General features: G+C 49.5%; 7 protein-coding genes across 7 annotated transcripts; 4 read left to right on the top strand and 3 right to left on the bottom strand.

Moving 5' to 3' along the window:
• Window positions 1-79: 79 nt before the first annotated feature.
• Window positions 80-3,872, bottom strand: BKA67DRAFT_654749 (uncharacterized protein; the record flags this gene model as incomplete). Its single annotated transcript, XM_046106609.1, has 3 exons — window positions 80-1,396; window positions 1,451-2,685; window positions 2,735-3,872. The coding sequence occupies 3 exons, from the start codon at window positions 3,870-3,872 to the stop codon at window positions 80-82; spliced, it is 3,690 nt and encodes a 1,229-aa protein (XP_045960644.1).
• Window positions 3,873-5,337: 1,465 nt separating this feature from the next.
• BKA67DRAFT_154832 (uncharacterized protein) lies at window positions 5,338-7,038 on the bottom strand. The gene has a single exon (XM_046095133.1). It carries the CDS (start codon window positions 6,900-6,902, stop codon window positions 5,577-5,579), a length of 1,326 nt encoding a protein of 441 aa, XP_045960645.1. The 5' UTR covers window positions 6,903-7,038; the 3' UTR covers window positions 5,338-5,576.
• A 1,306-nt stretch (window positions 7,039-8,344) lies between these two features.
• BKA67DRAFT_551845 (uncharacterized protein) lies at window positions 8,345-10,815 on the top strand. Its single transcript, XM_046101787.1, has 2 exons — window positions 8,345-8,585; window positions 8,650-10,815. The coding sequence occupies exons 1-2, from the start codon at window positions 8,514-8,516 to the stop codon at window positions 10,333-10,335; spliced, it is 1,758 nt and encodes a 585-aa protein (XP_045960646.1). The 5' UTR covers window positions 8,345-8,513; the 3' UTR covers window positions 10,336-10,815.
• A 112-nt stretch (window positions 10,816-10,927) lies between these two features.
• On the top strand, window positions 10,928-12,391 carry BKA67DRAFT_551846 (dienelactone hydrolase). The gene is made up of 6 exons (XM_046101788.1): window positions 10,928-11,148; window positions 11,202-11,244; window positions 11,310-11,350; window positions 11,414-11,565; window positions 11,623-11,748; window positions 11,801-12,391. Exons 1-6 carry the CDS (start codon window positions 11,085-11,087, stop codon window positions 12,224-12,226), a joined length of 852 nt encoding a protein of 283 aa, XP_045960647.1. The 5' UTR covers window positions 10,928-11,084; the 3' UTR covers window positions 12,227-12,391.
• Window positions 12,392-13,245: 854 nt separating this feature from the next.
• Window positions 13,246-15,850, top strand: BKA67DRAFT_687858 (heat shock protein). The gene is made up of 2 exons (XM_046109058.1): window positions 13,246-13,483; window positions 13,540-15,850. Exons 1-2 carry the CDS (start codon window positions 13,456-13,458, stop codon window positions 15,465-15,467), a joined length of 1,956 nt encoding a protein of 651 aa, XP_045960648.1. The 5' UTR covers window positions 13,246-13,455; the 3' UTR covers window positions 15,468-15,850.
• A 14-nt stretch (window positions 15,851-15,864) lies between these two features.
• BKA67DRAFT_551853 (uncharacterized protein) lies at window positions 15,865-17,589 on the bottom strand. Its single transcript, XM_046101789.1, has one exon. The coding sequence runs from the start codon at window positions 17,181-17,183 to the stop codon at window positions 16,335-16,337; it is 849 nt and encodes a 282-aa protein (XP_045960649.1). The 5' UTR covers window positions 17,184-17,589; the 3' UTR covers window positions 15,865-16,334.
• BKA67DRAFT_551855 (RNA12 protein-domain-containing protein) lies at window positions 17,590-20,682 on the top strand. The gene is made up of 3 exons (XM_046101790.1): window positions 17,590-18,056; window positions 18,123-19,919; window positions 19,993-20,682. The coding sequence occupies exons 1-3, from the start codon at window positions 17,852-17,854 to the stop codon at window positions 20,553-20,555; spliced, it is 2,565 nt and encodes an 854-aa protein (XP_045960650.1). The 5' UTR covers window positions 17,590-17,851; the 3' UTR covers window positions 20,556-20,682.
• Window positions 20,683-21,855: the final 1,173 nt, after the last annotated feature.

The raw sequence follows: 21,855 nt of genomic DNA on the forward strand, positions 1-21,855 counted from the left end.
TCATTACTCGTTACCTATTGTGTTGTCCCCGACCTGTTCGAACTCCGCGCTGGTAGACCCTGCCAACGAGTCAATGCATTTAGACCTCCGTCTCGACATCAGGCTGTCGTCCGCTCAACGAACCCATCTTGGTCATCTTTCTCACCGCGAACTTGGCCTCATCCTTGGCAAACGCTATGTTGCGCATGGGTTTCCACTGCATCAGTCCTCTGTGCTGGCGGTGCAGATCACGACTGCGCGACTTGTAGTCCTTGTACTGCTTGATCGGATTCTTACTACTATGGCTGCTCTGGGAGTTGACGGTGCCATTTGTTGCCTGCGACATGCCGGTGTCGCTTGTGTCAACACTCGCAAGAGGATACGAGCTGTCAACACTGTGGCGACCATTGTTTGCGGAGCGGCGACCTTCGTTTGCTGGCGCGTTGCTACCATCCACGATACCGAGATCAGTACCTGGGTGACGAAGCACGTTGGGCGAGTTCGGCTGGCTGGCGCTCTCGGCTGTGTCATCATCCGACTCGTAAATGTCCTCCTCATCATCGTCATCGTTTTGGCCAGTGTTACGTCTGCTAAGAATCTCGGCGGGGTCTTGACCGAACGCACCAGTCCAGTCGGTACCGTCCTTGGCGAGCCACTTCTTTTTGTCCTCCTCGCTGGCGGTAGCCAAGACGTCCCGACCCTGAGTCAAGGATTGGTCGTGCAATTGCTGGATGACAGGAGGAACTTCTTTAGACACGACTTCCTCACGCACACCCTCAGCAAAGCATGCCTCCCAAGTCTCAATTGTTTCCCGGGAATCGTTATCAGCGACGAATCGCAGGTGGTCACGGTCCGTACCTGCCTTAAAACGACCGCGGAATCGGAGTCGACCAACCTCTTCCAAATTGAGATCGGGAATGCTGCGATAGTTCTGCTCCGTGATATAGTTCTGCGAGAGGCGCTGGTCGTTGTCACAGCGCCAGACAGGGAGATCGAAGTCCTTCTCCTCGTTGTCAATGAGCTCCAACAACCAGAGAGCCGCAAAGCAGTCAGCATGACGCTTACCGCTGGCGTGAAACTCGAAAAATATTGGCGACCTGTAGCGGTAGCGCACTGGCAAGCGTGGAGTGGCTGCATGTTTCTCCTCTCCTCCTCTAATGTTCCATACGAGCTGCCCATCTTCGGCTGTGCATTGATCGCGCTTGACCACTCCAGAACTTCCTCCCGTACGCATCTTCAACTTAAGCTTGCTCTTATCAACATAAGAAGTGGTGATCGTATCGGACGTGAATTCGAATGTCCCCACATCCCAGCCGAGTTGCTGAGGAGGTAGTTTGAGTTCGACAGATCTAAACAGAAGAGAAATACGGATACGGCCGAAGCCAACGCCGCCGTCCAACGGGTACCATCTTGTAGCCTAAGGCAGGTTGTTAGTGCGAACAGTGTTTCCAGAGATAATTGCAAAACGTACCTGACTTGAGGTTTGGAGTATGTCTGAGAGCTTCAGAGGCACAACACCGATGATGGGGTCATGCTGCCTGTTTCTCGAATCGCGAACACTGACAGTCACGATAGCCGATTTCCAGTCTCTTACAAACCGCTCTGTACCGGCATTGTAGATTGGCTTCGAAGAGACGACCTTGGTCCTCGTCTTGTAGACTAGCTCATCGTTCAGGAGGATAGTGCAATAGGCACTGGGCAATCTCTTGCTGGCCTCCTCCTTGATTTCGCCGGCTTCTGGACGAGCTGGCTCGTACTCTTTTCCACCTTTGCGCTTACCACCGTCGCTGCCCTTCATGTTCTCAAGCTCGAGGTTAACGATCTGGTGTACGACAACAGAGAGAATACCAGATGGCCAAAGAGGATCCGGTGGAGTATGGGTGACAGCATCCTCCTCGGAGTTGTCAATGGCACCCTTGTCGTCTTGCAGTTCCTTCTTATTTCGAAGCTCTGGAGGCAGAGTGAGGTCTTTACCATCGGTCCGTAAAGCAGCACGGAACTGCGTCTTGCCAAAGAAGCCAACCTCCCAGTGAAGCTCACCGGGCATCTCACTGTCAGCCTTGACACCTCTGAGCTTGGAAACCTGTTGATACATCTTTCCGGGGTGCTGAATGAGTTTCTGCATAGACAACTCGACCTTGCCGACGACGTCATCAGCGCTGGACCGATCACTGTCCCACAATTCCATTGACAATTGCTCGTCAGCTTTGATGAGATCAGCGGTTACCATAAGCGCACAGGTTTCCTCAAAGACAGGGTTGAGGTCGTCTTGAATAACACGGGTACAATACATGGGCTTGCCAAATTTCGAGAAGCTGACAGTGATGTAAGGATCACTGCCGCCGCCTTCGGAGCCACGGCGATCTTGCTTGGAAAGACCAACAGCTTTGTGAATGCGGATGAAGATGATGCCAAGGGCTTCTGTCTCCTTCTGGATGTCATCGCCTTGGAGCATCTTGCCCAAATCCAATGTCATGCTCTTGGGCGCCACGTACATGCCTGCTGCTGCCTTGATAGCCCAGTTGACGAAGTTTGAGATTACGGGCAGATTCAGGATGTTGACGCCACGCTCAATCATAGGAGTACATCCGGCCTGGACCTTTGGCACACCCATAAGAGTGAATGTGACAGCCTTCAGGAAAGGAGGTTGTGGTGACATTTGTAATCGAATCCGAACGGTACCAACCAAGCCAATAAGTTCGACCCCTGCAATCGTTAGCTGAAACCTCATTTTTCATTTCCACCAAGCACTTACAAATAGGGAGAGGGACACCAAAAAACCCCTTGACACCAAGGTAGAAGATCAGCTGCATGCCCATATTTGCGGCTTTGCCAGAGACCCCTCCGGTGCTCGGCTTAGCGTGATATGCGAAAGACACCTCCAGGTTGTAGTAATCACCACCCTCCTCATCGGCTGCCAATTCCTGGGGATCCTTGATTTTCTCGTTTTCATTGTGCATCTCATCTTTCATGTCTTTCATGTGATCGTCCGGAAGAGCTCGCATGCTGAGAATACGAATCGGGTTGTTGCCCTGGGAGATGTCGGCCACCTTCACATTCTCAATAATGCCGGGTACCGAGGCCTGCATGACATCTTCCAGGGTGTCGGCAACAGCAGCAAACATCTCCGGATTCACAAGACCCCAGACGATTCCAAGTAGTGTGTTCATCCATTCGACAGATTCGGGGATCAGGTTGGCAGTGGCAGTTTCACCACGCTTCTGTTCACTAGACCATTCGATATCTCTTCCTTGGCGGAGGAGATCTTTCATCCACAGGAAAACTCCAGAAGCTACACAGATGGCGAGAGGAATCAAGCCGAGCAGTCTACCGCCAAAAAGCTTTCCGACAAGCACAATAGCGAAAAATATACCAGCACACAAGATGGTAGTTCTCTGCTCAATGATATCGAACATGGGCTCATAGCTGACAGACGGAGTAGGGTGGAACAAAATGTTGGTCTTCTCACCACGAATGGGGACATCTGATGTGGAACCATTGGTAACTGGGTCTGGCGGTGCTGTCACATCTTGGTTGTATCTGTACTCCTCTCCGGACTGTGTCGCTTCGGTTTTCACAGGCGTTTCCTTGCCAAGATTGGCATTGGGCACAGAGAGTTTGGGATTCTCTACAGCCTCTTCGAAATCGAGGTCGGCATCTGCAATCTCGACTTCGTTGCCCGTGACTGGGTCAGTGACTACTTTGCCTCTCCGGCGCTTTTCTGCCTGGTGCGGTAGAACATTTGAGCCATTGGGTTTTTGCGTGGTATCAATCTGCGCATCTCTGTTTTTCTTGTCTCGATCGAGACTTGCGACGAATTCGTGGATATTCGGGATCCGGTTACGACCTGAATAATGGCCGCCCGGAGCGTGGTGCTCCTGCTCGGCGGACATTGTATTCGATGTTAGGCAAGAAGGCTTGAGAACAGTCTTCGGTCGATATAGGCGAGACTAGTAATTACGACTGGAATCTGTCAGCCCTAATGTCGCAATTGATCGCAATGAGCAGTTTGCAGCATTCTTACAGTAAGTTTGGAGATGCTGGGGACCTCTTGAACTGCGTAGCCCTGCTTGAAATGAAGCTTCAAAAGCGATGGCCTGCTACGTCGTTCACACGGTATTGTCTAGTAACTCCTAATGTGATATAAGTGACTATGCCTCTCCGTCGGCAGGTTACGACGATGGTGAACAAAGGAGAATCGTTTGAAAACCCCCCCTAAAAAGCCAGGTCGTTAAGAAATCAAAGCGAACTAAGGTTGATTGATGCTATGCCGTAGTACAAATCGGACGGCTGTTGCATCATTGAATGCGGCCAAACACGTTCCCGTCCTCTCTTCCAGCTGCATGTATGACGTAGGTGTATCGAGTGAAAGAATCACTGCGTTAGCTTGACAAGTGGGTTGGGATACATGATTAGAGCTATAGCGCAAGTTGGTATGTAACTAATCCTTGGAAGCTTAATAGTATTGCTTTTTTCATCCCCTGTATGGCCGCACATCTAACCTTTGAACCCTGGCAGATCCCATCTAAATCCTTGTATATATTCTCGTCTTTTCGTGCTCACTCCAAACATAATGTTCCGAACATAGATTCAATGTCTGGTTGAATGTAGACAAGCTCCAGCTGTCAGTTGAACATTGGAAGGGTCGAGGCTTGCCCAGGCTCCCAGTGGCCTGTAAGCAGTGGAGCTGTTTCCCCACGACCCGGCCTCCCACAAGATGTCTTGCTATAGCTCCGCTGGGCTTGAAGTGTCTGACGCAGGGGGAAGCAAAAACCGGTTTCTGTAACCGCCCACTACAGCAGTAAACTGGTTGAGATTCAACAAGCTGTCGCTGCATGCGCACAAAGCACAATTATCAAGATATGAAAGGTAAATAATCACCTTTGTGTCACAAACTCGTGCGCTAAGTTCATCGATCGAGTTTGCGCAGATAAATAGAGAGTGGGGAATTGCAGTTCAGCTGAAAGATATCCCTGTGCAAACATGTTCATCAGCGTCGCTTTTGGGTTGGCTCCTGGGCCTGTAACCAAGCTTGCCAAGATCACCCTCGGATCTACAACCAGGATCGTTTATATTTGCGTCATACATAGTGGTTGGGGCTCAACGCAACGCTACCGCTCATCGATCTCTTTGAGTTCAACAACGATCGTGCATGTAGGTGTAAAATGCATTAACAGTTTTCTCACAGCACGCTTGACAAGTCCAATAGGCCAGTTAGTTACTTTGTCCTTAGCGTCCTTAGAAGACGAGAGCAATTTTCGAAGATTTGGGCTTTTATTTGTCGCATTCCTGCGCATGATTCGGCCACACAAACTCTGCTTCAGCAAGCAAAAAGTAAGCCTCATTAAAAACAACCAGTTCTAGAGAAGTGCGGTTAAATTTTGTTCGTTTCATTGTCATCATCATCATCAAAACCTTAACTAATTAATAGTACAGTTCGTATAAACGAAATGGTATAACCCAAGACGCCGACGCCAATGCTCCTTTTGCCTTGCGGTATGCATGTAAGTCACACAATGAATGCCCAATCTCTTGCATGAATGTCGACAAAAGAAAATCGACCAAAGTTCCAATTTATGTGCGTGAAAACAATCTGTTCAGTTATTCATAACCAAGTCTGGCGGAATGGGAGTGTCTCTTCTGCTTCCGGTGTCTGGATTAATTAGATCCATAGATCCCAACCTTCCTGCTTTGGCAACTGCTGCATAGGCTGCGGAGGCGGTAGGAGTCTTCATGTCCAAATCGACACTGAAAGGTGTGGTTGCTCGACTGCTGGAAAACATACTGCTTGTATCTGACATCTCGACATCCATCTGTGTGTCTGCATGAGGTTCCGTCGGCTCGACACTGACGTGAAGTGCTGTCAGGGGTTCGGGTGTAGTGGCCTTGAAAGGTATGGCGATGCGTGGTGTTGATGCTTCTGCTGTAGCTCGAAACGCCGCCAATGCACCACTCTCGTCTTCATTTTCCTCTTGGCCAATGGTCCAGACCCACTTGCGTTTCTTCTCCTTTCTCTTCTTTCTGATGCCACCGGGACGTGGGGATGAGATCGGAGTCTCAGATGCCAGGCCGGCCATACGCCTTCTCATTTCTTCAAACGGCCCTGGAGTCTGTCCACCATCACGTGTTTCATCGCCAGTATACGCCATGGTAAGGTCCAGTGCCATCTCAGAGTCTTCAACGGCCGGCGTGGCCGAATTGGGAGTGACTTCCTCAGCAAGTAAGTCCACATGAGATTTGGTGTATCTCTCATTGATGATAGTCTGGGTGAGAGGACTCTCATATCCCACACGCCGGGCCGCTTTCTCCTGTAGCCGCAAGGATTGCCTCCTCGGAGAGACCGGAGACATCGCACTGGAAGGCGGTAGTGGCGAGTTTCTCAGAATACTATGGAGGGAGCGTGGGTGAGTGTAAGGCGGCTTTGGAGCCGGTCCCGCGGGCATTCTTCTGCGGCTTTGTACCGGAGATGCTGGCACCACTTGACTCGGCATCTCATTGGTAACAAAGGAGAACACTCTTGCGCTCGAAGGTTCCACTGGTCCAGCTGATAACGGCGGCGTTGCGGTCATGGTGCTCGGGTATTGGATCTCCATTTGCATAGGTGATCTCGGATTAGCAGACAGAGGTGTATCAGGATATAATGCAGTATAGGGTGTATGTGTTCTTTGTTGGTCCTTGAGAACTTCAGGGTTGGTTTGAAGCTTGAGGGTTTGAAAAAGGTTGATAGCCGTCAGTGGCGTCGATTGTGCCGGTGTTGACCTCTCAATAGCCGTGACATAGACATTGGAAAGGGTGTTGAAGGCAGTCGGAGACTTCGGATCAGTGTCTGGTCTCAATGTGCTCCTTGTCCTAGCCCGAGGTGCGGTTCCTGTTTGAATTTGAAGAGACAACCTCGGTCTCTTGGAAGCGTTTGAGCTCGACATTGCTGCTAGCACTCAAGTCACAGAGTCACAGACACGTATAATTGTAGCTGAGTCGGATGATCCGGCCTAGACTCAAGCATAGGCTGGTTGTGCGTCGATGGGCAACTGAAAACCGTGCCACAGGCAGGACGAGGATACTTTCAGCAGTTTCCCAGCCGGCCGGGATCAAAGCACCTGGAGGAAGTCGAGACTGGATACAATGAATGGGGGGAAACAAACGGCGGCTACTCTAATATAATATCAAACAGTGCTGTCAAGCGAAAGACTTTCAAACTAATGCAGTGCGAAGAACATCCAACCGCGAGGAGATAGGTGGAAGAAGCAAAGGGAGGGGGAAGGGACAAGTTTGAAGGAGCTGGGCAACAAATGATTATTGAGACTAATGCAACTGTTCGTGAGAAGAGTACACGCTGGTTGGCTATAAAAAGAGAATAGAAGCAGGGATGTGCTAGCCGGCGCTTGTGCACATCCCTTAACCCACAACCATTGTGTAAGAAAGCCAATCAGAGAGCATGACGAAGTCGGCTGGCGCATGTGGTCATGCTTCCACGGCGTCTAATTTGAGCCATTAGCAGCCATCACCAACTTGCGAATTGCGGGGAGCCTTTCCCTCGATCCTAGGGTTTGGGCGTGAGCGGTCAACAAGACAGCTACAATGATTCAAAGAATTGTAATATAATTCATGATCATACAGCTATTCGATCAGGCGGCGGCGACATATGTTCTGTACACTGTCCGATTAGATCAGCGACTAGCGGCTTCGTGATCAGGTTGAACAGCCACATTCGCCCCATTTCTTATCCTGGTTGACCCATAACGACAATTTATTTACTGTACTATGTAGATGTTCATTGCCTTACAAGGGAAGCGCAGGCATGCGAGAAGATTACAAGGGCAAAGACTGCCCTGCATCATGTGAAATGTCATTGCTGGCAGCGTTTACGGTGTATATACTTCGTATTGCTGGTAGTCGCAAAGTACGTCAACTTTGAAAAGCTGACTTTATCCCATACATATGTAAATCGAACCCACCGAAACGCAATCAGACATGCTATAGTTATATTCGAAACACAAATACAAAGGCAAACTGTTAGATTAAATATTTTAATTTAGACGGCTGATAAGAGTAAAGGTGTCTGGCTGACTGTCGGGCCAGGGAATGCTGCGCAGTTTCCCGAGTAGAACTGAAGGATTCCGTGTAGACGTGGCAATCATGGAAAGCAAGGGACATGACTCCATTCAGGAATGACTACTAGCACTTGACTCGTGACCAGGGATACGAGCCCAGCAGACTGGTAGAGGCGTTATGTACATGTAGGAAGGCTTGTGGTGAAGCTGGCAAAACAGGCGCGTTGGCGCCTAGCGACAGAGTAGTCCACTTTATTCTAGCAGGCATAGTCGGCGCTCGTGCACTGCCCAACGATTGATTCGACTCCTAAAATGTTGCCTGGAACAACCACCGAACAAAGTCAAGCGCGGTCAACTTCAGTAAACACGCGACTCAACAATCGATTCGCCGTGCAAATGACTGATAAGAGCATTGTCGCAGTCATATGCACCTGGTCTTCGTTATGCGAGATCTCATGAAAGAAACGGTCAACAGTAACAACCATGCTGCCGGCTCCCGTAAGACCAAAGGATCCGAGGATCTCCGAGCGGAAGGATCGCATAATATTGCATTTCGTAAGGGCCAACACTCAAAGAGGAAATTCCTCCTCATGGCTTGTGGGGCTGAACTATTAGGTAGGATTATGATTGCTTCTACGCAAGTGTCTTCGAGAACGAGCATCCTTCACTGAAGTCTCTACCACTCGGAATCAAGCAAAAGAGCATCCTTGCAACTTGCAATTATGTTGCCAGGGCCAAAGGCGTCAAGAAGCTGATGCTGATCTCCGAGGCCCAGAAGATCTGCCCTGACCTAATCTTGATGAACGGTGAGGACCTGACTCGGTTCCGAGATGCATCGAAAAGGCTATGGTCTTTCCTACGAGCGCATTCTTGGAACAAAAGAGTGGAGCGCTTGGGCCTTGACGAGGTCTTCCTAGATGTCTCTGACATGATTTCATACAATCAAGGAGTACTCAATCCAAATGCTTTGGCCGAATCATACTTCCAGCTGAATCGCGAGGATCCCGAGAAAGGCTTCGCTTTTGACGCGACCTCGTTCTTTGGATGCACCTATCCCCACGAGTATAAGTGTTCAGATGATAGCATCCAAAATTTACTCTACGTTCGTTTGATTTTGGCCTCACATCTTGCCGGGTATTTGCGCCACAAGCTAGAAGAAGACTTTGGTTACACTTCAACATGTGGTGTGTCTATCAACAAAGTTTTAGCCAAACTGGCTGGAACGAAGAACAAGCCTAAGAACCAGACAACTTTGATTAGCCTGAGAGTTGAAGATGTACAGGACTTCGTGGGTGCGCACCAAATAAGAAAAATTCCTGGTATCGGTTGCAAGATATCGTATTTGGTGGAAAACCATGTGCTTTCTCGCAGCAAAAAGGCCACTTCTCACGATGAAGAGCAATCTGCTAAAATTACTGCTGATGAAGTACTTGCACATCCTGATATGTCGCCAGAACTACTCGAGAGGGCAATAACACGACCGGGCTCTGAGAAAGGTATAGGCACAAAAATATGGAATTTGCTTCATGGCGTGGACGACACCGAAGTCAAGGAAGCTAGTGACGTCCCAACGCAGATCAGCATTGAGGACACATACATGTCGAACCCCCTCAATGCGCCGTCAGAGCTTATGCGAGAACTCCGAACACTTACAGCTTCACTCGTACGGAGGATGCATGTCGACCTACTCGACGATGATTCCACCGTTGACGAGCCCAATGCTCGGAGATGGCTTGCATATCCAAAGACTTTGCGCCTCGCTACACGCGCCAAGATGAGACCAAACATAGAGAACCAGCAGTCCTTTAGTCGCAACTCAAGAAGTCAGCCTCTTCCCAACTTCGTCTTGAGTCTCAAAGAAAGCAAAGAGGTAATTGTAGAGCGGCTTGTCAATGAAGCTATAGTACCTTTGTTCAGACGGCTCCACCATGAGCGACAAGGGTGGAATCTGGCCCTGATCAATGTCTGCGTCACCAATATGGTCCTTACTGGGAACGAAGAAGGCAATGGTGGCGGGCGAGATATCTCGTCCATGTTCAAGACTCAGGATGCAAGATTCAGGGAGTTTACGGTGTATGCAAAATCGCCGCCTATCAGTCCAGAAGGCGTTCTACCTGCAGTCAAACACGAGGCCATAGCTGGTGAAGAGAAAAACACATCACTTTCGGTGAATATCGATGAAGAGATTGCCGAGTGGGAGGAAGAAGATGATGATGATGGTTTGCTGAAATGCTCAGAGTGTGGATGTGCGGTACCCTCATTTGCCATGGCGGCCCATGAACGATTCCACATTATGGGCGACTGAGATCTGCAATACGAACCAGTAGGCATCCTGACAGCCTGAGAAGATATTGAAAGCCAGCAGGTAAAACATTTGCGGCGATTGAAGGCGAGCATATGGCAAAGAACCACCGGTCATTACCCTAATCGCCGCGGCACTTATAATGCCAAATGTATGGTATTAGTCGCTAAGTAACAGTCCAACTTGTAGCACGAGCATCATGTCACAGGGAATTAGTCTGTCGTGGAGAGAGCTGATCCTGTGGTATACATCTTCCAGTGTACGGGTTCACATACTTTTCATGAGAAGTTTGTTCTGTTGAAATGATCATGCGTATTGGTTTCACAAGCAGCAGAACATGGAATAAGTTCAATTATGGACACAAGAAACTCATGAATCGCCATACTTTTCACTACATTCATGTAGATAAGACTTCATACGCAGCTTATAAAGTTACGAAGTGCCGCATTATCAGCTACTCTGTTACTTCGCGAGAATATCATGATGTCGTTTTCGAAATTCGCAGTCGTTTTAACCAAATGAATGTTTAGTGAAAGCTAACTTAAGAACTTTGCTTAATGGTACTATCAACTAGGCAATGAAATTTGGTGCAGTTGTTGCATTGAGTTCAACGACTCCGAGCCTAGAAGTGGCCGGGTTTGCTTAGGCCCACTTCCGGAGAGCGGGGGTTATGTCTATCGGCTCGGTGACAATTAGCCCATCGAAAGCTATCCAAAGCACCCTTTCCGTCAAGCACATCGCCGAAACCCATAATGTTGATCAAGGAGAGCCACGCCGATGTACAGACGAAGGTGGATGGGAAGGAGACCTCGATGAGTATGATGCTTCACTCATTAAGCAACATGCTCAGTCTGACTTACCCCTCCTAGGGATTTTTCTCTTCCACCCTACCGTTCCTCAATATCCAAACGCGTATGTTGACTACGTCCTACTTTGTCCTTCTTACTGTAGTATAGCTGTTTACTTAAACTTGACAGACGCTTCCCTGGTGTCGTATTATTCAGCGAAATTTATCAAGGTATAGCCTAATGCACTACCATGACATGTCGTCGATAAGAGCCCTGACAAATCGTTTGTATAGTCACTGGACCGGTGGCCAGATTTGCACGTCAGATTGCTGGACAAGGCTACATAGTAGCTGCGCCGTCTTCGTACCATGACTTCACAGGCCCTGATGCTCTTGCTTACGATGTACCGGGAACCGATCAAGGCAATGAGTGGAAGGTGAAGAAGGTTAGCAAAACAGGTTATAACGGTTAAAGTCCAGATTTGCTTATGTCGTAACACTAGACTCTCCAATCGTACGATGAAGACTCATACAAGACGGTGGACTACCTCCTCAGCCTTTCCACATGCACTGGGCAGATAGGCGTTACAGGCATGTGCTTGGGTGGCCATCTGGCCCTCCGGGCAGCGGTACGGTCTTCCTCATCTCATTCATACCAGTACTGAAACTAATTTCAAGTAGCTCGATTCTCGGGTCAGCGCCTGCGTTACTTACTTTGCAACTGATGTCCACAGCCGAACACTGGGCCCATACGAGAGCGCCAACACATCGGCTACGGCCCCTGAAAACAGCAATCACACCATTGACAAATTCTCCGAGCTTAAGGGAGAGGTTGCCATGATCTTTGGCATCAAGGATACGCACGTACCTGATGCTGGCCGCGACCTGATCAGACAGAAGTTGCGAGATGCTGGGGTGGTTTTCAGTTTCTACGAGTTCGCTTGGGCGCAACATGCTTTCATCAGGGATGAGCTCAGTAAGGGTCGCTATGACCCGGCCATCACGAAGGTCTGCTTTGAAGTCCTACTGGAGCTCTTTGGACGTGCCCTGAAGACAGACCTTGGAACCAAGGACAGCAAGCCTGAGAAGATTGAGCATGTCTGCTAGAGCATTCGTCTAAAGCACATGGGATACCGAACGAACAAGCTGCCAAGGGAGATGGAAGCACAAAACACAAGTCCTTCTAAATATCTATAACCGGGCAAGGCACGAAGACAAAGAGCAGCATGCGACTACTCAAATCGTAGCTTCTTGACGATAGCCAATTAAGTTATACCTTTAAAAATGCTGGTGGTATCTAGACTCTATGACCATCCCGACCTATGATGCTATAATTGGTAGAATTCGATGTAAAACGATAGGTTGTGTCATCATTCACTTCTGTTATCCTACTGGGGTTTCTACGTTATTCTATGTTAGGCGACAAGCGTCGAGTCAACGTTCCATATTATTCCAGATTGCGACATCGTATGACAAAGGTGTACATGTTGAACTCGGTGGCCACGTCTGTTATCCTAATGTGATTCTATACAAGGCTTTCTGTTGTTCTATGTTATGCCACAAGCCTCTAGTCAACTTTCCATATTATTCTAGCTTGGAAAATCGTATAACTCAGGGGTGCACATGTTGAAGTTAGTATCCACCGCTTGAACGCAATGGAACAAGATAGACGTAAAGATTTTACTCAGCGATCCACCAATGAAGATCGGGTGTCACCTCTGTTGCTCTGTATTGCGTCGCCACCTGGGCACCACTAGAGAAAAAACCCGATGGCAAGGCAGAAGAAAAGTGGACCATGAAAATTTCCACTTTTGCCCGAACAACGTCACTGTTGCTAGTCAACGATGGCGGGGTCACCGCAGAAGATGGGCTCTATAGAATCACTCTGTAGCAACTGGTAGGAGACTTCTGCTATGGGATGAATTTGAAAAAAGGACAGTTGGATGCGATTCATATTAAAATGGATTGTTCTAGCTAGATTTAGTACTTTCTGGAGCAGAAAAGAGACTGCTAGAGAGTGTTTTGTGTGAGCTGGAACGCACTGGGTGCCTCAGAAGCTGGGTCGCTCTTTCCAGAAGATTCCGTTTCTTTAGGTGGGGTCATTAGCTTGCCTGGAGCTTTCAGCCATTTAATATCTTGAACTTCTGCCAGTTCAACTCATTCTTTCTATTCTCCATTCTCAATCAATTTACATCTCTAAACAAACTCGCAAATCGTCCTCCTGTCATAAGGACCTTTAAACAAGCGAAATCTGACAATTTCCGCAACTGTTACTACACTCATACCCCTTCCATAATCAACACAACTTCTTCACAACTCTAAATATCAACGACAAGATGGTCGCCGCCGTCGGAATTGATCTTGGTATGTGTAATCTTACGAATTATTTTTCGAGCTCCCTTTACTAACAAATATCGCAGGCACGACCTACTCGTGTGTTGGCGTCTTCCGAGATGACCGCATCGAGATTATCGCCAACGACCAGGGAAACCGAACCACACCTTCCTTCGTCGCATTCACAGATACCGAGCGTCTCATCGGAGATGCCGCCAAGAACCAGGTCGCCATGAACCCCACCAACACGGTCTTTGACGCCAAGCGTCTGATTGGCCGCAAGTTCAGCGACCAAGAGGTTCAGGCTGATATGAAGCACTTTACCTTCAAGGTTGTCGACAAGGGTGGCAAGCCCGTCGTCGAGGTCGAGTACAAGGGCGAGACCAAGAACTTCACACCTGAGGAGATCTCCTCCATGATCTTGATCAAGATGCGTGAGACCGCTGAGGCTTACCTTGGTGGTACCGTTAGCAACGCAGTCATCACAGTCCCTGCCTACTTCAACGACTCGCAACGTCAAGCTACCAAGGATGCCGGTCTCATCTCGGGCCTGAACGTCCTCCGTATCATCAACGAGCCAACTGCTGCCGCCATCGCCTACGGTTTGGACAAGAAGTCTGAGGGCGAGCGCAACGTTCTTATCTTCGACTTGGGTGGTGGTACCTTCGATGTTTCTCTTCTCACCATTGAGGAGGGTATCTTCGAGGTCAAGTCCACCGCTGGTGACACTCACTTGGGTGGTGAAGACTTCGACAACCGTCTGGTCAACCACTTCGTAAACGAATTCAAAAGAAAGCACAAGAAGGACCTTTCCTCCAACGCTCGTGCCCTGCGTCGTCTTCGCACCGCTTGCGAGCGGGCCAAGCGTACCCTCTCTTCTTCTGCTCAGACATCGGTCGAGATCGACTCTCTCTTCGAGGGTATCGACTTCTACACCTCCATCACCCGTGCCCGTTTCGAGGAGCTCTGCCAAGACCTCTTCCGCTCGACTCTCCAGCCCGTCGACCGTGTCTTGGCCGATGCCAAGATCGACAAGAGCCAGGTCCACGAGATCGTCCTCGTCGGTGGTTCCACCCGTATCCCCCGTGTCCAGAAGCTCATTACCGATTACTTCAACGGCAAGGAGCCCAACAAGTCCATCAACCCCGATGAGGCTGTTGCCTACGGTGCTGCCGTCCAGGCTGCCATCCTTAGCGGTGACACCAGCAACAAGACCACCAACGAGATCTTGCTTCTCGACGTCGCGCCTCTTTCCCTCGGTATCGAGACCGCTGGTGGTATGATGACCAAGCTCATTCCCCGCAACACCACCATTCCCACCAAGAAGTCCGAGGTTTTCTCCACCTTCTCTGATAACCAGCCCGGTGTTCTTATCCAGGTCTACGAGGGTGAGCGTCAACGCACCAAGGACAACAACTTGCTCGGCAAGTTCGAGCTCACCGGCATTCCTCCCGCCCCTCGTGGTGTTCCTCAGATTGAGGTCACTTTCGACCTTGATGCTAACGGTATCATGAACGTCTCCGCTGTCGAGAAGGGTACCGGCAAGTCCAACAAGATTGTCATTACCAATGACAAGGGCCGTCTGTCCAAGGAGGAGATCGAGCGTATGCTCTCGGAGGCTGAGAAGTACAAGGAGGAGGATGAGGCTGAGGGTCAACGTATCTCTGCCAAGAACGGTCTCGAGTCTTACGCCTACTCTCTCCGCAACACTCTGGCCGACTCCAAGGTCGACGAGAAGCTCGACGCTGCTGACAAGGAGACCCTCAAGGCCGAGATTGACAAGTGCGTTGCTTGGCTCGACGATAGCCAGCAAGCTACTCGTGAGGAGTATGAGGAGCACCAGAAGGAGTTGGAGGCAATTGCCAACCCCATCATGATGAAGTTCTACGGTGCTAACGGTGGTCCTCCCGGTGGCATGCCCGGTGGTGCCCCTGGCGGTTTCCCCGGTGCTGGCGCTGGTGGTGCCCCCGGTGCTGGTGGCGACGATGGCCCTACCGTCGAGGAGGTCGACTAAACACTTCACTTCTCTGTTATACCCTCTGCTTTCAGTTTCGGCGTTCTTTGTAGGTGTCAGTTTTGACACAATGAGGAAATGGCATATCGTTAGAGTTCTCACGTAATGATGATAAAGGACAAAAAGTTGCGGTCATGATGCATGGATGTATTTTAGAAGAAGATCATCCGATGATCAATGAATAATAAGTTCATAAAATAACCACTTCTCTTATGATTGTGATAGGCGTGAAGGCTTCAGAAGAGCTCTTTGTTGCGGCGTTTGCACGACATTCACCTTAGTTGACGGCGAGGGTATTTCCTCTGGTCTTAAGTCGTGGCTAATCGCTTTTTGTTATACTTAAAAGTATTACTTAATAGAAGAATTAAAATAAGAGAATTATCATAATCTGATATAAGTGACAGTATAATACTTAATTTATAAAGAGGTATGGTATTTTATTGTCTGCATGGACCGGACCAGTCGCGGTGGATGTTCAACACATTTAGTAATCTGTGCTGCAAGCAACGCCATTATCGCTTAAACACTACTGTAGAACTCCATCCACGGCACTGATGATCCAATTTCTCAAGCGCCGTACAGCTTCATGATTTACGGGCGGTTGATATTCTCCATTCTCGGTCAGCGATCATGTTGCTGCCAAGCAAAATACGCGGTATCTTGCATATGGCTGAAGGACCGGGGGGGTTGTCAGCAGGAAGGGGGGTTGGTTGTTAGCCGGACTGGTTTCTTTTAGCAGAACACCTAGCAAACGTCTTGCTGGGCATTTGCAGCTCTAGGTGTCTTTACGGTGCGCGAACGACGGCTTAGAGATGGTTTGGAGTGACGACTCTTGTCTATTCCCAAGTATACTTATTATCTTTCCCATCACTTCTTTGCAAGCGCCCCTTGCACGGCTCTTCTGTTCTGTATCTCCAAAGCCCTCCATTCCTCGTCACTGATGTTCGGCGGGTCATACCGCTCGGTGAACGCCGTTCCAGGCTGCACCTTCTCCTCCCGGCTCTCCCAGACATCCGTGCTGCTCGGCCTCCCGGGCCCGTACTTGGCCAACTCCTTCTTCCTGTAGTGACTCCTGATCTCCTCCTCCTTCACCTTACCCCCCATAGCCCGCACCCGCATACAGAACCACAGGTCCTCCCAGTGGTCCGAGCACGACCGCACCTCGCCCTCGCGGTACACGGCGTTCCACTGCCCGCCGGGCGACTGACAGTAGAAGGCGGCGTCAAGCGCGTTGCGGCACGACATGGTCGTCGGGAGGAGCGACTCAGAGATCTCGTCAAGTCGCTCGGGATGCTGCTGTGGCCGCTGACGCGCTGCGGCGCGCTCTGGTGCTGTGTTAGTAGTGTACGCACCCGACGACGATGACGAAGGGGTCTCGGACTGTGCGGCGGGGCCCCAGAGGGAGCGCCATGGTGAATCCGTCGTGCTGGGGGGTGGCGGTGGTGTTGTGTTGTTGTCGGCTTGTTCGATAGGTGTCGACGTCGTCGAGGTCGCTTTCGAGAACGGTTCTGTTGTTGTTGAGTGCGAGGAGGACGGTTTGCTGCTGCCGCCAAATGCGTCCTGGAGGTCGGCCATGAACTTGGCGACTTCTGGGTCGCTGTAGGCAGGCTCGGGCTGCTGTGTAGGCGCCGGTGGTGCTTGGGGTCGTGCTTGTGCTGTGGTGGTATCGTCGTCCGGGCCCTTGGAGGGGGATTGGGAGGACCAGAGCCAGCCCATTATGTCGTGATATGATTTGTGAAAGTAACTGAGGTTGGAGGTTTGTTGTAAATGAGAAAGGGACCAGAGTGACAGAACGACACTCGTATGTTCTTTGGTTTCCCTCCTCTAAGGTTCAAGGGCAGGCGAGGGGTAATGGCTGAATGGTTGCAGAAGCGACTTCTCCAAGTCGGGTGATATGCAGCGATGCGCTATGAGATCGCCGGGCCAATGGCAATGAAGAGGTGGCAGTGCTCGAAATCGGGCTGTAGACTGTGCAAGAAGTCGCTGAGATGTCTTGAGAACAAGTCGAAACTAGTAGTACAAAATGGTAGTTATACAAAGGCCAGAAGGTCGAAACGTTGAATGGTACAATAGTATTTCAGACATGCCGATTTCCCAGGCGCGATACAATTCAAAATCTCCGGTATGTAATCCGCACGATAAGATCAAAGAGCAGTCGTGGCGCAGACTGTGGCGCACAGATCAATGTGGCACATGGCCGTTAATCACGATCAAGACCAAGACGCGACCCGTTAACAGCCGATGACCTCATATCTGGCTGGAGAAAGTCGGGCTAAAGCAATCGAGGCTAAGCAGCAAGCTCAGCTCAGCTCTGCTCAGATATATCTTAACCTCAGTGCCTATTCTGCCACAGGAACAATGGGTTTCTGCTCATAGTGGTTGCAATGATATCGAGACGTGTCGGCCTTGGCCGTAATGGTCTGATGGGCTTTCACAGGCACAACTTACTCACGACAGGAGCTCGGATACGTCCCACATTCGCTACAAGGATCCCAGCCGTAAGATGGGAGTCCACACCTACCACAGCCCCGGATGACACGACTGGTCATATATCGGCCGCTGACAACGAGTCCATTATATGGATTGACAGTGAGTGAGGCCTTGATAGCCATGCGCCTTGACAGTAGAGGCATTTCAAATGCTGATATCCCATAGATTTGTTTCCTCTCAAGCTTACAGGCTTGCTTCGAGCACCATGGCAGAGCCCAGACAAGGATGTATCAAAGCTTCTGCAGAAGTTTCACAACTCAAGCCTCGGAATCATGGATCCCATGAACATGGTAAAGAGAGCTATTCCAGATAGTTTGCCCGTCAAGGTTACAGAGATTCTGCCAAGACTTAAAGATGGTGGAGCATTCGTCAAGTTCACCCATCCATCAGAATTGCCTGCCAAGGAAATCGAAGGAACGATATCGAAGCGTCTTCAGGAACAGCCAATCAAGCCGTTCTTCAGTCCATTCAGAGGTATCCAGACTGGTCTCGTTAAAGGCGTTCCTTGGCTTGAGGATCTGCACAGGTTTCCTTACGCCCGGTTGAAGATCGAATTTGTGCCGCCAAACCCTGGCGAGGAAGCCGCTGAACTATCTCAAGAAGACCTTTACGTCATTTTCCGCAAGTATGGCAAGATTGCTGAGATTATTTCCCAGCCTTTTGACTCCAAGGTCCTGCCCAAATATGCTTATGTTGACTTCGCTGCCGTGAGAAACTCCATCATGGCGCGCAACTGTCTTCACGGCTTTGTTGTCCCAGCAGAGCTAGGCGGAGGCAAGACAGGAACTAAGTTACGTATGTCGTATGAACAGAGGGTGAAAGCGCACAACATCTGGAACTGGATCCAGAATCACCCTAGGATAGTCATTCCCATCCTGGTGGCCCTCCTTACTGGTTTGAGTGTCGTGATTTTTGACCCCATTCGGTCATTCTTTGTCAAGGCTCACGTACAAAGGACTTTCCGCTTGAGCAACAGCAGATTGTACAGATGGCTGAGGCGGCAAACTTCCGATATCTTCTCTTTCCGCAACAAGAAAGGTGAACAAGCAGGCCTGAATGCTATTTGGAGCCACCGAAAAGACCTGATCGATCAGATTCAGAAGTGGTTGATGGAAACAGCAGAGACCTTCATCGTGGTCCAAGGACCCCGAGGCTCTGGCAAGAAGGAACTCGTCCTGGAACAGGCGCTGAAAGGTCGACGAAACGTCTTGGTAATCGATTGCAAAGCAATCGTGGAAGCCCGAGGAGAATCTGCCACCATCAAAAAGCTGGCTTCTGAAGTCGGCTACAGGCCTATTTTCTCTTGGGCAAATAGTATGAGTAGTATGCTCGACTTGGCTGTCCAAAGTACGACTGGTGTCAAAGCAGGCTTCTCCGAAACTCTAGAGGCACAGCTCCAGAAGATACTACAGACGACCGCAGGAGCCTTAAGTGAAATCGATATTTCTGGTCGCAAGAAGGATGACATCGATGCATCTCTTCCCGTTGACGCTTGGCTCGAAACGCACCCGGAAAGGCGATCTGTTGTTGTCATTGACAACTTTCTTCACAAGAATGGGGAAGGGAACACCATCGTCTACGACAAAATTGCCGAGTGGGCCGCAACCCTGGTTCAATCAAACGTTGCGCACGTCATTTTCCTCACAAACGACACCTCCTACTCGAAGTCATTGTCTAAATCACTACCCGATCGAGTATTCCGTCAAGTCTCTCTGGGCGATTTGTCACCTGACGTGGCGAAGCGTTTTGTGATCAGCCATTTGCAAGGTGATGATGAGCCGCTACAAGACATCGAGAACGAGGATGGTGAGGACAAACCCACTCCAAAGCCGAGGAAGCACAACCTCAAAGGACTGGATCAGTGCATTGGAACTCTTGGTGGCCGACTAACTGACCTTGAATTCCTTGCACGACGTCTGAAGGCCGGCCAAACGCCAAAGGAGGCCGTCGACGAGATCACTGGTGAGTTCACATATTTATTTTGGTATGGCTCATTTCATTGAAGAACCGGAACTAATTTATACAATCCTGATAGAACAATCTGCTTCTGAGTTGTTGAAAATGTTCTTGCTTGGAGGGAAGGCAGCAGCTGATGGTACCGGGAAGGTGTGGTCAGTCGAGCAGGCTTGGTACTTGGTAAAGGCACTTGCTTCGAGCGAGAGTCAGTCCCTTCGATACAACGAAGTCCTGCGATCTGATACGTTCGCATCATCTACAACTGTTTCGGATGGTGAAGGGGCACTCGAGGGGCTAGCAAACGCGGAGCTGATCACAGTCAAGAGTCACAATGGCCGACCACAAAAGATCGCGCCAGGCAAGCCCGTTTATCAAGCAGCATTCAGACAACTTACAGAAGACAAGGTGCTTGCCGCTTCCATGGACCTCAACGTTCTTACCGAATTGAGCAAGGTTGAAGGCAAGACTATTGAGAAGTGTGAGAACGAACTTGCACTACTTGGCAGCCTACCTAGACAACCAGCTCAGACAGCGGGTAGAATCAACTATCTGTTGACGAAGCTTGAGAATAGCCATAAGAAGGTGGAAGGTTATGAGAAGGATATGGCACCTTTGAAGAAAGTCCTGAATACTGATTATTGATCAAGATTATCAGTGGTTGTACATATAGTTGGAGATATAATAGATTGGAGCATGTATCGTCGTGGCACGAATCGCCGTATATGTGGGCATAGAACCCTTCTCAATTCCGATCACGTTAACGTTTTGACCCGAATCTTTGTATGTGATAATATGTTTCTTCTGTGAGCCGAAAATGGCCACTGTACAGAATATACGGCACCCGAATGGTTAGAAAATGCTTCTCAGAGGAACCTATCATTTCTCAATGGAATCTGATATCATTTTAGTTGCATGTATTACAATGAGGGGTGCGGCAAAGGTGCTGTCAAGGATGTCACCTTCCTAGGATCTTGAGAGGTTTCCTACGGATGACATGTCATTGTTTGGAAGTGGTGGGACTGCTTTAAGTGCTGGCCAGGAACACCGAGTGGTTTGAGTTTGCTCTATTCATACTTCTACCGGTTCAGAGAGAATTGATAACTGTTAGGCTCTGGTGAGAGCGGTATCCTCTCCTAAGTCAATCCTATTGCTTGACGACGTTTTTGGCGCGCTGGACAATATCACTTCACCCACGGTCTTCAGTGACTTACTGGCCATCAACAATTTACCAAGGAAATCAGAAACTACTTGTTGTTTTAATCAGCACATTTAGGTGGTTATGCCAACTAGTTCAGCGGCACTGTCTCGAACGCCGTAGTTGTGGAAATGTTGGAGTTCTTTTACATAACACTACGCGAGTACATCGGCAAGATGGAGGTGACGATAAAACATGGCTCATCGCTCACAATCGTCGCCAACATGCAACCCATACCGCAGGCATTTGTGGCTCATAGCAATGAGAAAGGTGGTAATGTGCTAGGTTTGGAAGACCTTGTCGCCGACGGCCCACTCGCTGCATGGCTCTTTTCTGTGACTGTCACCGAGGTTGAAGACCAGACTGAGATACTTGGTTTGGCCGAAAAAATTCGTGTCTCTTGTAGAGGGACATGCGAACGATCTGCAGGCTAACAAGAATTGGCATTATCTCAATTATGCGCACATAATTCAAGATCCAATTGCGGGATATGGTGGAAAGTCTATTGCGAAGATCAAAGACGCTTCAGCTCAATATGATCCTGATGGTGTCTTCCAGAATCCGAGGCATTCCGGATTCAAGATACCAAGTTGATGAGCACATACAACGACACAGTGGCCTTGGAAATGATAGATTGCTCCTAAATTCATGTTAGGGCTCCATAAAGTACCGCACCACATTCATTCAGCTTTCAAAGTGTCTCAAAGATGGCATTTACGGAGAGACAAACAGAGGTAGAAAAATGCT

The sequence above is a fragment of the Truncatella angustata genome, assembly GCF_020726525.1.
Source record: "Truncatella angustata strain MPI-SDFR-AT-0073 chromosome Unknown BKA67scaffold_2, whole genome shotgun sequence".
Taxonomy (NCBI): Eukaryota; Fungi; Ascomycota; class Sordariomycetes; order Amphisphaeriales; family Sporocadaceae; genus Truncatella; species Truncatella angustata.

Coding starts and splice junctions, on each gene's coding strand:
- BKA67DRAFT_154832 (XM_046095133.1), bottom strand. CDS start 6,902: ATGTCGAGCTCAAACGCTTCCAAGAGACCGAGGTTGTCTCTTCAAATT.
- BKA67DRAFT_551845 (XM_046101787.1), top strand. CDS start 8,514: ATGCTGCCGGCTCCCGTAAGACCAAAGGATCCGAGGATCTCCGAGCGG. Junction 8,586..8,649: donor ATCGCATAATATTGCATTTC/GTAAGGGCCAAC, acceptor ACTATTAGGTAG/GATTATGATTGCTTCTACGC.
- BKA67DRAFT_551846 (XM_046101788.1), top strand. CDS start 11,085: ATGTTGATCAAGGAGAGCCACGCCGATGTACAGACGAAGGTGGATGGG. Junction 11,149..11,201: donor TGGGAAGGAGACCTCGATGA/GTATGATGCTTC, acceptor TACCCCTCCTAG/GGATTTTTCTCTTCCACCCT. Junction 11,351..11,413: donor ATTCAGCGAAATTTATCAAG/GTATAGCCTAAT, acceptor TCGTTTGTATAG/TCACTGGACCGGTGGCCAGA.
- BKA67DRAFT_687858 (XM_046109058.1), top strand. CDS start 13,456: ATGGTCGCCGCCGTCGGAATTGATCTTG. Junction 13,484..13,539: donor CGCCGTCGGAATTGATCTTG/GTATGTGTAATC, acceptor CAAATATCGCAG/GCACGACCTACTCGTGTGTT.
- BKA67DRAFT_551853 (XM_046101789.1), bottom strand. CDS start 17,183: ATGGGCTGGCTCTGGTCCTCCCAATCCCCCTCCAAGGGCCCGGACGAC.
- BKA67DRAFT_551855 (XM_046101790.1), top strand. CDS start 17,852: ATGATATCGAGACGTGTCGGCCTTGGCCGTAATGGTCTGATGGGCTTT. Junction 18,057..18,122: donor GTCCATTATATGGATTGACA/GTGAGTGAGGCC, acceptor GATATCCCATAG/ATTTGTTTCCTCTCAAGCTT. Junction 19,920..19,992: donor GGCCGTCGACGAGATCACTG/GTGAGTTCACAT, acceptor CAATCCTGATAG/AACAATCTGCTTCTGAGTTG.